Source organism: Gymnoscopelus braueri, assembly GCF_963280865.1.
Source record: "Gymnoscopelus braueri genome assembly, chromosome: 16".
In the NCBI taxonomy this organism is placed as follows: domain Eukaryota; kingdom Metazoa; phylum Chordata; class Actinopteri; order Myctophiformes; family Myctophidae; genus Gymnoscopelus; species Gymnoscopelus braueri.
Genome location: NC_137616.1, coordinates 6801055 through 6814246, shown reverse-complemented (window position 1 = coordinate 6814246; position 13192 = coordinate 6801055). Strand labels below are relative to the sequence as shown.

Sequence of the window (13192 nt, the reverse complement as noted above, 5' to 3'; positions counted from 1 at the left end):
ACATACGCACACACACACACACACACACACACACACACACACACACAGTCACACTCACACAAGCAGGCAGCTAAACAAGCAGCACTCTCTGGTGGTTTCTCTCACCTCTAAAATGCATGAGGGCCACGGGCGGAAAAGGCCCGTTCGAGCTGGGAGCGTCCAGAACCATGCCGCCGGCAGCTCCGGTACCTGCCAACATCCGTGAGCAGAGGCAGGGGGAGGGCTAGAGCGCGGGGCGAGCCCAGGCTAACGCAGCAACCAAGCCTCCATTTTAGCACAAACACTCGGAGCAAGAAAATGAAGCTTCCCCCAGTGCTGGAGGGAACCAGCTAGTTAGTGATGTCACCGCTCACAGGGGCCGCCTGGTTGGACGGCCGCGGTCACATGGTGCTGGCTGTCAGAATGCATAAACATGAGGGAAGGGATTGGCTGGGGCGGGCAGAAGAGGGGGGCGGGGGGTGCTCCGGCTGTGATTGGAGGTCTAGATCAAGTGACTCCCAACATGTGGGCCTGGGCCCCAATGGTGGGTCGTGAGGATATTGCTAAATTGGCAAAACATTCCGATTTGAATGATAATGTAATTAACAATAATAAATACAAAATATGTTAAGAATAAAAAATAAAATAGTCTTCTTTAAAACTATATATATATTGCAATATTTTCATTGCAATACCAATAAATAGATACTTAAAAGTATAGTATGTTAGTTCCATTGATCCAAGCAGGAACACAATCGTTTGATTGATCATTAACCCATTAAGACCCGAGGCCGATTCTACAAATGCCTTTTTCTAAACCAATAGTTCTTTCAAGATTTTTTTTTAAAATGTAAAAAAAACACCAGATGTACAAGCTTGCAGCACGGCGCGAAGTGACACGGGCCGCGAACGCTTTCAAGATTTTCATGAGGGCCCTGACCCAGGAAGGTTGGGGACCTCTAGATCAGTGGTTTTCAACCAGTGGTCCGGGGACCACCAGTGGTCCTTGGGGGGCTACCAGGGGGTCCCCAGCTAAATGAGTTAACATAGCCTCAGAATCATTTTAACCACTTAGCTTTGGCTATTTTTGAAAAATCTTGAAAATGTGTGCATATCTTTGAATATACTCATTTTTCAAAGAGAACATTTTTTACTCAAATCTTTGCTTCTGGGGGGGTACCTGGCACAAGACAAAACATTTTCAGATGGTAGTCCGCGGCCAAATGTATATCAATTTAGGGGTCCTTGGCATGAAAAAGGTTGAAAACCACTGCTCTAGATCAAGCTGGGTCTGTTTTGGGGAGTTGAGAAAGCACTGAGCACGCTAAACTATGGGAGAATGTCTTTCCCAGGTGTTTGGCCCAGGCGCACAGGGTTTTGAGGTTAGGTTTAGGCATAGTGTTTGTGAGGTTAGGGTTAGGTTTAGGCATAGTGTTTGTGAGGTTAGGGTTAGGTTTAGGCATAGTTTTAGTGAAGTTGAATGTTAGGGTTTAGACGCAAATAAGTCTGCGCTAAACTATGCCACAGACAGATCGCACCATCAGTTTTGGCCTCCATTACATAAGCTAAATGGAGTAAAGCTCTGTAGAGCTGTAGAGTTATGCACATTTCAATATTAACTGATGCAATATAGTCATGCTTGACGAAACCTTGTTTAGCCAAGATAGCCTTAAATGTTAAACAAATGTTTACACTGTATAAGATGTATGATTGATCACGACTACGCCAGTTACACTGACGACAGGTACAACACCCTATATGCCTCCTACAATGTTATTTATTCATCACAAATAACAAATGTTTTATTATACTTCCTCAATATTACATGGCGAGCTTTGTCTGTCGTCTACTGTAGTATACGGTCTGAATGGATGCTCTACAACAAGGGTCTTCAACGTTTTTCAGGCCAAGGACCCCTTAGCTGAGAGAGAGACGAAGCAGGGACCCCCCCCCCACTAAATTGCATACAATTGTGTTGCAGATTCAACTTTTTAATAGATTTCATAGATAGCTTCATTGACTATCATCAGTGTTGTGTAAATACATTTTTTGTTCATTTCAGACATTTCACCACTTAAACCTTCAATATTTTGTCTACTTGTAGATCCGCTATTTTCGGCTAATGTTCCTCAGAAATAGAGATGCCTAGGGTTCAAGTGGTTAATCCTATCACACAATGATTTGGCAGACCCCCTATAGTAACTCTGAGGACCCCCTAGGGGTCCCGGACCCCCTGTTGAAGACCCCTGCTCTATACAACAGTGGTGGTCCCCAAACTGCTCAGCTCAAGACCCAAAAGTCTCCCTCGGACCCAAAATGGCAAAAATACATTATGAATTAAACACTTAAAGTCCTATCTTAAAAAACTAGTGAAAATAGCTTAACTTGTAGATCTTCTATTTTCATCATTTAGACTTTTTTAATAGTAATAATAAAAATGTATTGTAGGAAATGTAAAAACAAAAACATATTTACTCATGACCCATAAAAATGGGTACCGACCGACCCATGGTTTGGTAACATGCTAGTGAAGCTTATATGTCCACGGGCCTTGTTGCTAGCAGTCTTGTGTGGGTTGTTAAATGTCCTCTCTGTAACCAGAGGCCTTGAATGAACCTCATACTTGAGCTCCAGTCGATTAATAAGTTGGAAATCGGGATTCCCCACTTCGTCCTAGCCAGGAAAAGATTGAATCACTTAAGCCTGACGCCGTCACATGACAAAAATAGCCAATCTACAAGCTCGCAATAGCATTTTAGCACTATTTTCGCTGATCTACGCCGGCATACTATGTGTATAAAATGAACCACTTGAAACCTAGCATCCCTAGTCTAGGGAACATTCAGTGAAAATAGCTGAGCTTGTAGATCAGCTTTTTTTCAGCAAAACGATTTGGTGTAGAGGGAAATAAATAAAGTGTGGAACAAGTACAGAGCCAAACTCGGTCAACTAAAGCATTAGTTTACCAAGTACAAAGCGTTTAAGTGGGTTTTAATAAAACATCCCTTTAGATGAGAGTTCCTCGCCAGGAGGAGGTTGGGCTTGTATTCTGAAACCCCAGTTTGTCACTCTGAATTAATTGATATCATATATGGACAAAATAGGGAGACCAGGTTGAAAGTTAATGAAAAAAGGTCAAGTTCACACCCAACACAACCCACAGCAGCACTACCACTGAAGTAAGTAACACATTCAGTTATGAAAGTGCAGCACAAACTAACGGCAGGGTATGCAAGCGGAAATCAGCTGAGGTTTGTCCAATGCAACAGAGGACGATCACGATGCTTCACCTGCCTCCTGTGAGCCAATGGGTGTGTGGCGGTGTGCAAGCATTTGTGTTTTACGTGCGTGCGTGCGTGCGTGCGTGCGTGCGTGCGTGCGTGCTTTCAGCGAATCTGTGTGCAAATGTGTGTGGGTGGCACTGGGTGCACATATGTTGCATACAATAGTTGTACTTGTAACTTGTGTGTGCATGCGTGAGTATATTCGCCTGACAGATGGCTCACCAGGAGAGCAGCCCTAGCCCAGGTGTGTGTGTGTGTGTGTGTGTGTGTGTGTGTGTGTGTGTGTGTGTGTGTGTGTGTGTGTGTGTGTGTGTGTGTGTGTGTGTGTGTGTGTGTGTGTAAAACATCGAGGCAGGAAGTCTATATGTGAATACACAGGACGTGTTTGCAGGATGCATCTCCATTACGGCAGAGCGGCGTCATAATGAGAAGCACCAAGACATAAACCTCACATTTAGTCGAGTTGTTTCCGATAACGGTATCGGAAAAGCTGCCGATGCTGCCTAAAATACTTATATCGGCGAGCATGGCAGTCTATGCCATTCCGATACCAGGTCATGTATCACATGAGGATATTTAATTTACAGTCATATTTTTGAATGTTTCAGTTGACCGTTTTATACTCTTACTGTACTATTTATATTATTAGTTTACTAACTTGTACTGTAGCTGCACAATTATTAGTGGAGTATAGATTTATTCCTAGATCCATGGTTCTCAAACCATTTAATTTCAAGGACCACCATAACTCTGAGAGTGTACAAATGGAACCGTAAGGGTCCATTTGGTTACATTTGTACACTCAGAGTTACAGACCTGTAGGGGTCCATTTGGAACTCCAAGATAATTTTTTACACACCGGTATCGGTACTCTTTATCGACCGATACGCGAGTTATGGGAGTCGGTATTGGGAAGTAAAAACTGGTAACGGATTCGGAACATCTCTAACATTTAGATACAATATTGCTCATCAAGCCATACACTTATAGTACATATTTACCCCATCAAACAGAGCTCAGTGCTATGAAAATACAAAGAGGACTTTTGTTTGCTACCTCCTCAACTTCAGTTTAAATTTCTAAATCTGCAAAGTTACATTGACCTACATCAGTGTAGGCAAAATGTTAAGACTGTTAATACCCTATAAACATTCAAAATAATACCAACTTATTGATTTAATATGGTATTATATTGAAAATAGAGAGTAACAGGTTTCTAACCAAATTTTAGGGCAGTGGTTCTCAACCAGTGGTCCTTGAGGGGGTTCCAGGGGGTCCCCAGCAAAAGGTGTTAATACATTTTCACCCCTTTATCCATATTGTATACATTGGCTATTCAAAAATAGCAGATATACAAGCTCACAGCGCATCACTTCGTGCAGCACTGCAAGCGTGTACTGTATATCTGCTATTTTTGAACATTTTCAAAAAATCTTGAAAGTGCTTGAAGAATGTCGTTGAATTTCGCATTCTTTAACACAAATCTTCTCTTCTGGGAGTGCCTGGCACATAACATTTTCAATGTAGGGGTCCTTCGCATGAAAAAGGTTGAAAACCACTGATTTAGGGGTAAGAAAATGGGAGTGGATACAAGCGCGTCCAATAGACCATATTCACACGGCGGCCATGTTGCTCAAGTCAATGAAGTGCCACCCCGGTTTCCACGGCAACGGGGTGGCACTTTCAATGTTAAATTCCAAAATGGCTGCCGTGTGAATATGGTCTATTGTGCGTATTAGTTCCACACCGATTTCTCAAATTTACGATGAAAAACAGGTGTAAAGTGTTTTGTCATACATCTGAGGAGAACCCTGTGCGACGAACAGTGTGTGTCTATTTACAAGTGTGGGAGGCTACACGCAGGCCTTCACACAGTACATATGGCCCCTGGTCTCATGTGAGTAAAAAGCCGACGGTCCCCCTGGTCATGGGGCACTCTCCCATCAGAAGAGCCGTTGTTCTGGTACAGGCGAACGCACCCACTCACTGTCATTTGCCTTCGGCTTCTCCTTCGGCACATGCGGCCGAGGAGCAGCTTTCTATAAAATCCCTCTCAAGCCAGAATTATACACAAAAAATAGCCGATCTGGCCCGGCGTAGTGGTCCGGGCACCTAGGCTGCTAAAGCCTGACAGCGTGTCGCGGGATCGAATCCCGATCCCAACGGCCTTTGCTGCGTGTCACTCCCCGTCTCTCTCTCCGCATTTCCTGTCAGTCTACTGTATACTATCAAATAAAGGCAGAAAAAGTAAAAAAATAATAATAATAATTAGCCAATCTACAAGATCAAGCTTGTAGATCTGCTTTTTTTTCTCGGCACATGCCACGAACGAAGCATCACAGTTCCCCAGCTGTGGAGAGAGAGCGGAGACCTTGTGAGGCGTCATGGGTCCTGTCCTTGGTTTGTCGGGTTATGTGTTTTAGTGCGACTTTGTGAGAATTCACAGTGTCGACGGCGGCGATCTGCACTATAAATAAACAGTGGAACATTTCATTGGGTCTGCTGATCCTTCTTCCATCCTGGTCCGCTGTAAGAAGAAGTGCTTAAGGCGTAAGTCTATTTAGAGAGAAGCGCCTATATCGACACACTATCACCAAAATAAAGTAAAGAGAGAGATTCAGAGACAACTTTAACAGTAGCAGCCCCATGCCTGTTTCATACATGAAGCTTTTAACCACTTAAACCCTATTTTATACTTACATTTTTTATTTTTTCCCTTTGGCCAAAAATAGCGTAAATAGCCGATCTACAAGCTCACAATATGTCGCAGTTTGACATGCATTTAAGGGTCCTTGACATGAAAAAGTTTGAGAACCACTGATTATAGCAACATAAGTTTTTTCCAAAACAAATGTGTTTGTTGTAGAAAGATTTGAGTTACAAATGTTCGCTTCAAAAAAATATATACACAAAGATTTGCAAAAGATTTAATGATTTAAAAACAATAGCAGATCTACAAGCTCGGCGCTCTGTGTCGTTTTCACCTACTTGTGCCTGTATCCACCCACCGTCCATCTGGGCTATGCTACGGCGCCTACATATACTGTGGTGTAAAATCTAATAAACAGCATACATTTGGGAAAACCGACTTCTTCACTCCCTGCATGTGCCAAAGGCCAAAGCCCATTTGCAATTACAGATTGATTGGTGGATGTGGATGGACTTTGTTCATTTTATAGTGGGATAATACCATGCCCAAAGCCAAGGGACACGCACCAGGGGTTAAAGTGGTTAACTATTTATTTCTTCACACAGTGTCTTTGGAGAGAGCACACCAATTGCTATGCAATATAGGATAATATGCTAATTGCTTTCCTGTTTTTTTTCTAGCCAGGCACTGTAATAGATAGAACCCACTTTATCGAAGCCCTTGGTAATGCCATTCCAAGGTAATACAAACAGCATGTAATAATAAACTGCCTGCAAAACACATTTTCCAAGATTTTTCAACAAAAATAATAGCAGATCTCGCTATGAGCTTGTATAGCTGCTATTTCTGCATAGCCCAAAGTATAAAATAATGGTTATAGCAAAAAGAAATTCAAACAACGCACTGGGTTTCAGACTGGCTCCAGGGCTCCGTTTTCACTTCTATCAAATGAAGCAGAAATGCTCTACCAACAGTTTAATCTGCATGACTCCAAAAGTTCAGCTACTCACCACCAGGTGGAGACAAACACAGTAACAACACAGACAGACACACACACACACACAGGTGGCAACAACTGTTGCACTGCCACCACTTCAGATGATGAGATGCAGTGACGCAAACACAGACAGTTGTTTTACAGGACTGATTGGGTGGATCGTTTCCATGTTTACCAAGAGATCACAGCCCTGGACACACACTGTTCGACACCATCTAGTTTTATGACATTATCCTCCCGAGGCATTCTGTTACAGACGGACAGTGGGAACAGGAGTTGGGGGGCATTGGGGGTGACGATACACGTGTCATTATATCCACATTAACCCTGGACGGTGTCCTCCTTATTTTGGGCATGCCGTTATAGGTTTTTTTTTTTTAATACGATTTTTCAGAGTTTGACAAAATGTTTAAATACTGTGTAGAAGATAATCTATAAGCTCGCGATACGTCGTGTTGTGAGCTTTAAAGGGATAGTTCACCCCCAAAATATTTTTTTTTCTATGGATAAGTCACCCCACAGAGACTTGAATTCATGGATATTTTTTAGTTTTTGTCGCATTCCTAAACCAATAATTTGATGGCCAGCGGACCCCAATGCCTCTCTGTGGGGTGACTAATCCATAGAAAAAAAGTAATTGTTTTGGGTGAACTATCCCTTTAACTCCAAGTATCCTATACTGTTATTATAATTATTGTTATTAATATTAAATATGTTTTATTACGTTTTGTTTTTTTTCCAAACACATCTCAGCAACAGGGCAAAGCGCTTGTATAAAAAAATAAAACCAGCAGTCAGTCATCCCCGCCAGCCTGCTGTTCTGCAGCGCTGCCTGGGATATCAGTCTAAATGTCAGCTACTGATTCTATAGCAGCTCATACTGTATCAGCCAGGAGAGAGAGAGAGAGAGAGAGGGGGAGAGAGAGAGACAGACAGACACAGTAAACGATATTAGTTCATGTCTGCCAGACGCTGCTTATCTGAGTACCAGCATCCTGAAGCGGCAAGGACCAGTGGCATTAGGGCCTTATCTGTGGATTACACCCTAAATATAGACCCTTGGGTTAAATCCAGCACAAAGTCCATTCCATCTACATTATGTCCTCTGCTTGTTTCAGTGTCTTGCGTAACACACTGCTGTGTGTGAGCTCGGCTGGTGATATACACAGACTGGCGAAAGTGGCCCGATGTGCAAGATGTGACGCGCCGTGAGCTTGTAGATAGCCCTGTCACAATTATTACATAATTGCCTAATAGCAATTATTTGAGATAATCGCAATTATTTTTGCATAATTCGTCATTATCGTTTCCATGTTGAAAGATTTTCGCACATTTTCAAATATTTCAAAAAGCAGAAATAGCAGATCTACAAGCTTTCTTTATGTATACAAATTATAAAATATGTAAATAATTTCTTTGTATATTTCAGTTATTTGTTTTCAGTTACTTGCCCTGTGCAATTTTTGATTAGGAGGCCTAAAAAGGCTTCATATGTTCCAATGTTCAACGCCAAACACGCAATTAAAATCATTAATCGCAATTATTTGAGTGACAATTCACCGTCAACTTAAATTTGTAATCATGACAGCCCTAGTGAGAGGGGGAGCCATCGGGGGCTGTGTTCAGACACATCTGACCGTGGGGTGGGTACTGTAGGTGGGTTAGGTGGGTGGCAGAACGAGTACAGTTTGTTAAAAGATAAGAATGCAAGGTGTTACTTTAGGTTCATCAGGACTGAACCAGAAGTAGGCCTGACACACTTACTACATATCGCCTTATCGCAATTATTTATTTATTATTTTTGCATAAATGTCAGAATAATTTCCATTCATATGTATGGATTAATCTGTTGCAATTGTAAAATAGGCGTTGCGATGCAACGCGTTGTGAGTTTGTAGATCTGCTATTTCCACTATATTTTAGTTTTTGAAAGTATCAAATGCGCGGCCATGTTTTGGCCATAGAACATAACATACAGTATGACAAGTTATTTGTCAGATCTGCCCTGTGCAAGTTTAGATTACAAAGCCTATAAAAGGGAAACAGAAATGTAATGCGTATTTAAAATGTTCCAATGTTCAATGCCAAAAACACAATTAAATCGTTAATCTCAATTACTTGCATGACAATTAATCATCAACTAAAATGGTTAAGTTATGGTTATGGTTATCGTTGACAGGCCCAAACCACATGCCACTGGCACAGTACCAGGCCTAGGCCGGGCTGTAAACATACAAACAGCTTCACACGCCTGTAAAACCGTCATGTTTACAACTCTCTGCAGACCATCAGAGGCGGTGTGACGTCTCTAAGGTCATTATGTGATTAGCTTCACTAACGGCAGGCGCTAACACACACACTACACGACTTTCAAAGTCGTGAGATCTCAGTGCGGTTCACACAGTCACTACACGACTTCCTTGCCTTGTACATCGGGGTGTCTTTCCTGAGTCATTGTGGTTTACAGACTACATCAGGGGTCTTCAACAAGGGGTCCTCAGAGTTACTACAGGGGGGCCGCCAAATCTTTGTGTGATAGGAACTTTTTTTTTTAACCACTTGAACCCTAGCATCCCTTTTCTGAGGAGAACGTAAGCCAAAAAAAGCAGATCTACAAGCTCACAACGCCTATTTTCAACAAAGACATTTGGGGTAGGGGAAAAAAAAGAGCAGACAAAGTACAAGTTTTCTAAGTATTGAGAGTTTAAAGTGGTTAACTGTCTGAAAGTACACACACCAAAACAGTTTTAGACAGTGCTGACAAACAAGTCTATGATGCCATCTAATTAAAAAGTTTAAATATGCAACACAATTTTATACAATATGTAGTTGGGGGTCCCTGCTTCATCTCTCTCTCAGCTAAGGGGGTCCTTGGCCTGAAAACGTTGAAGACCCCTGGACGGCAACAGGTGGGGGGTCACACATTACAAGATCGTTCAACAGGAGCCATCTCTGACAAATCAGTCTGATCTCGAAACTACATTTTGTCACGAAAACACACCAAGAGGAAGTTGACATTGACAGGAAATGTTTTACTTCCAGAAATGGATGTCTGCACGAAACTTGTAGTCCAAGTAGTTTGTGTGCGATAACAAAATCAAAATTAAGAAAGAGAAAATAATGTGCAGGTATTACAACGGCGCCCCATGGTTCTCCCCTCACCCCGTGTGTCCTGTACTCTGATTGGCTGGAGCTCGTTGTAGTTCTTGTTGCCGCTCACAACACTTTTCATACTAACATGATTTTTGGACTCGCCGACAGGTCCAAATATTTAGGCTGCATGATATATTTTAATTTTATGTTCTTTTTTTTCTATTTCTTTTTTTTTAAAATTTTTAACCCACGATTTTGTAACCCATTTTTTCACTCAGTGCCAATTGCCTAAGCATGTAATCCTGGGCTCTACTCTCCCTCTGTCAGCCTGGGGAGAGCCCCGAACTGAGCTCATGCTTCCTTCAAGGCATGAGGAGTGAGCAGGCCACTTCTTATAACCTGCCCCGGTAGGACATATCTTTTGAATATCTGCGAGTGTCTCCAGCATGCTCAGATTGTGTCTTTGTCAGTTCACACACAGCGATCAATGCTCACGGGAGCGAGCACCGATTTGCCTCTGATCTGGGGGCTTTTGCCAGCTTTGTACAAAACCTGTTGGCGAGTGAAAAAATAAGGGCTACAATCGTGTAGTCTGAACTCGGCTTAAGGTGGCTTGTTTTGTTAAATACCTTTGAAGGCAGGCAGCTTCTGCAGCTCTCTGTTGTTGCTGAGGCTGAAACGAGAGGAGCTCTGCCTCTTGTCCTTCTTGACAGGAGTCTGGGAAGCCGACAGCTTCCCCTTCAGCAGCTGCGTGGTCGGAGGGACACTGTTGCTACTCTTCCGGTTGGACCCCTGCTGGGAGAAGGCACAAAGACAGTCTGCGTTAATGCGTTAATGACTTGGACATCAAGACCAGACAGGCTGAGAAAAGTCAGAGTCAACACACTTGAGGGGCAGGACAATGTATTGTAGAGGTGCTCCGATGGATCGGCCACCGATTTAAAACTGTCGATTTTCACTCCAAATGACTCAATCGGTGATCGGCAATTTACCGATGGAGCTGCACCATTTAAGTGGCATAAAAATCAATCAGATATATAGTATAATATTGTTTCGGAGCTTTGTGACAGGCCCAGACATGTTCCCCTTCCCCCCATACACACAGGAACAGTTTTGACATTTCTGACTTCTGACATAATAATTTTGGAATATTGGAATTTTCCCCTTACTCACAAGATCGGTATCGACCGATCGTGAGAGAAGAAAATAGGTGATCGGTCCCAAAAAAACTTGATCGGAGCACCCTTAATGTATTGATTAGGGCTAGGCGACATGGATGAAATAAAATATCACAATATGCATAGCATTGTGAGCTTGTAGATCGGCTATTGTCGCTATTTTGGATGATTTTGTAAAAAAACGTTTTATATAAAGTATAAAATAGGGTGAGTAAAACCAGTAAATCCCAGAAGATATCGATTATATTAATATAACATTGATATATTGCTCATCCCTAGTAGACATCTCCAGTATGAAAGACGTGATTTAAGAAACAAGCTAAAATATTTGGATTGTCTTTGCGTCTTTAAACTGTGTACAAATATTTGTAGAATGTTTAACCAAAATCAACTTATGTGTTATTCACCAGTCTGATTCCAGAAAGTAAACACAATATTGTATGTCCTCTTTATACCATGGAGAATACTTGATTCAAATTGACTGGGAGTGCATTAATCTTTAGATAAATGCATACCTTTTAAGAAACAGCTTCATCACTGTTCTAAACTAATATGCATTATGATAAAAATCTGTACTGTATTAAGATAACATAAGATAAAGCCTATCCTTACAAAAGGTATTTAGCAGACACTCCACTTAGCAGTAATCCAATGCAATTTACTAAGTGGAGGATCAGAGTAAATGCTCAAGTAGTAAACAGTCAGTGTAAAGAAAACAATTACCTGCTACAAATAAAGTAACTAGGATAACCAGGTAAATATCAAACCCAACAACATCTGTCTAAACAACATGCTACCTAAATAACATTTGTGGACAATCACACAGTATAATCTAAATCCTTGGTTCTCAAAGTGGGGTCCGGGGACCCCCAGGGGTCCTTGAGGGAGTTCCAGGGGGTCCCCAGCTAAATGATAGATAGTTAGGAACCACCCTTATGGGTCTGGAACTCAAAGAGTGTAGAAATGGAACCAAATGGACCCTTACAGTTCCATTTGGTTCCATTTATACGCTCTCAGAGTTAAATTAACATTGCTTTTGCAATATAAATTGGGGTCCCAGATATAGAAATGCCATTAAATGGGGGTCCGTAGACTAATGCATGTCAAACTGGGGGTCACTGCTAGAGCCGTAAAAATCTTCTCTTATGGGGGTCCTTGGCATATCTTTTCAAATGTTGGGGGGTCCTTGACATGAAAAAGTTTGAAAACCACTGATCTAAATAACATGTGATATGACCAAAAGTCAACGTGAACATTGAACAACCTTATTAGTGTTTCTAAGTATGTATTAGTGCCCTTTGTTTACAGGGAATGGAAACCAAGACAATTGTTTTGCTTCCATGTTTGTGGCAAGTGTACGGAAGGCCGTTTCCTGTTTCAGAATGTCAATCCCTCCGTGTGAAAATTTGCTTCCATTGAGCCACAAGAGAATTAGGCTGAGGGTTAGACACTTCCGGTGCGGCTTGCATGTGGTGAACTACTCAGATATAAATACTTAATAAGTAAAAGTAGCGATACCACAATGTAGAAATACTCTGTTACAAGTAAAAGGCCCGTGTTCAAAATGTTACTTTAGTAAAAGTACAAAAGTATTGGCATCAAAATATACTTAAAAGTACCAAAAGTAAAAGTACTACTTTTACTTTTTTTTTTACTAACTTTTTGAAAATGGCAGATCTACAAGCTCATAACGCTTTGTGACCTTGTAGATCGGCTATTTTCAAATAGCCTATGTATAAAATAGGGCTAAAATGGTTAATGTATGTTTTATGATATAATAATTTATATCTGCAAAGTAACTAAAGTTTTCAAATAATTGTAATGGAGTAAAATTACAATATTTTCCTCTGAGACGTAGTAGAGTGGAAGTAAAAGTACTGAAAAAAAACACTCCAGCAAAGTAGAAATTCCTCAAATTTGTACTTAAGTACAGTACTTGAGTAATGTACTTAGTTACTTTCCACCACTGATCCCATGTGATCAATGCCATGCTAGTGTCATGCCCCCCGAT

The 13192-nt window shown here is 41.5% G+C and overlaps 1 protein-coding gene across 4 annotated transcripts in view; it reads right to left on the bottom strand.

The window, feature by feature from the left end:
• Positions 1–13192, bottom strand: part of LOC308103490 (serine/threonine-protein phosphatase 2A 56 kDa regulatory subunit gamma isoform-like) — a 45764-nt gene that overhangs the window by 24531 nt on the left and 8041 nt on the right. For 2 of the 4 annotated variants that reach the window (XM_080453468.1, XM_080453469.1), the window contains exon 3: positions 10633–10795. In XM_080453468.1, the coding sequence (XP_080309594.1) occupies positions 10633–10795 (163 nt within the window). Of the gene's footprint in view, positions 1–105; positions 333–10632; positions 10796–13192 lie in introns of those variants that run through there. The other 2 variants (XM_080453470.1, XM_080453471.1) reach the window with 1 other exon arrangement.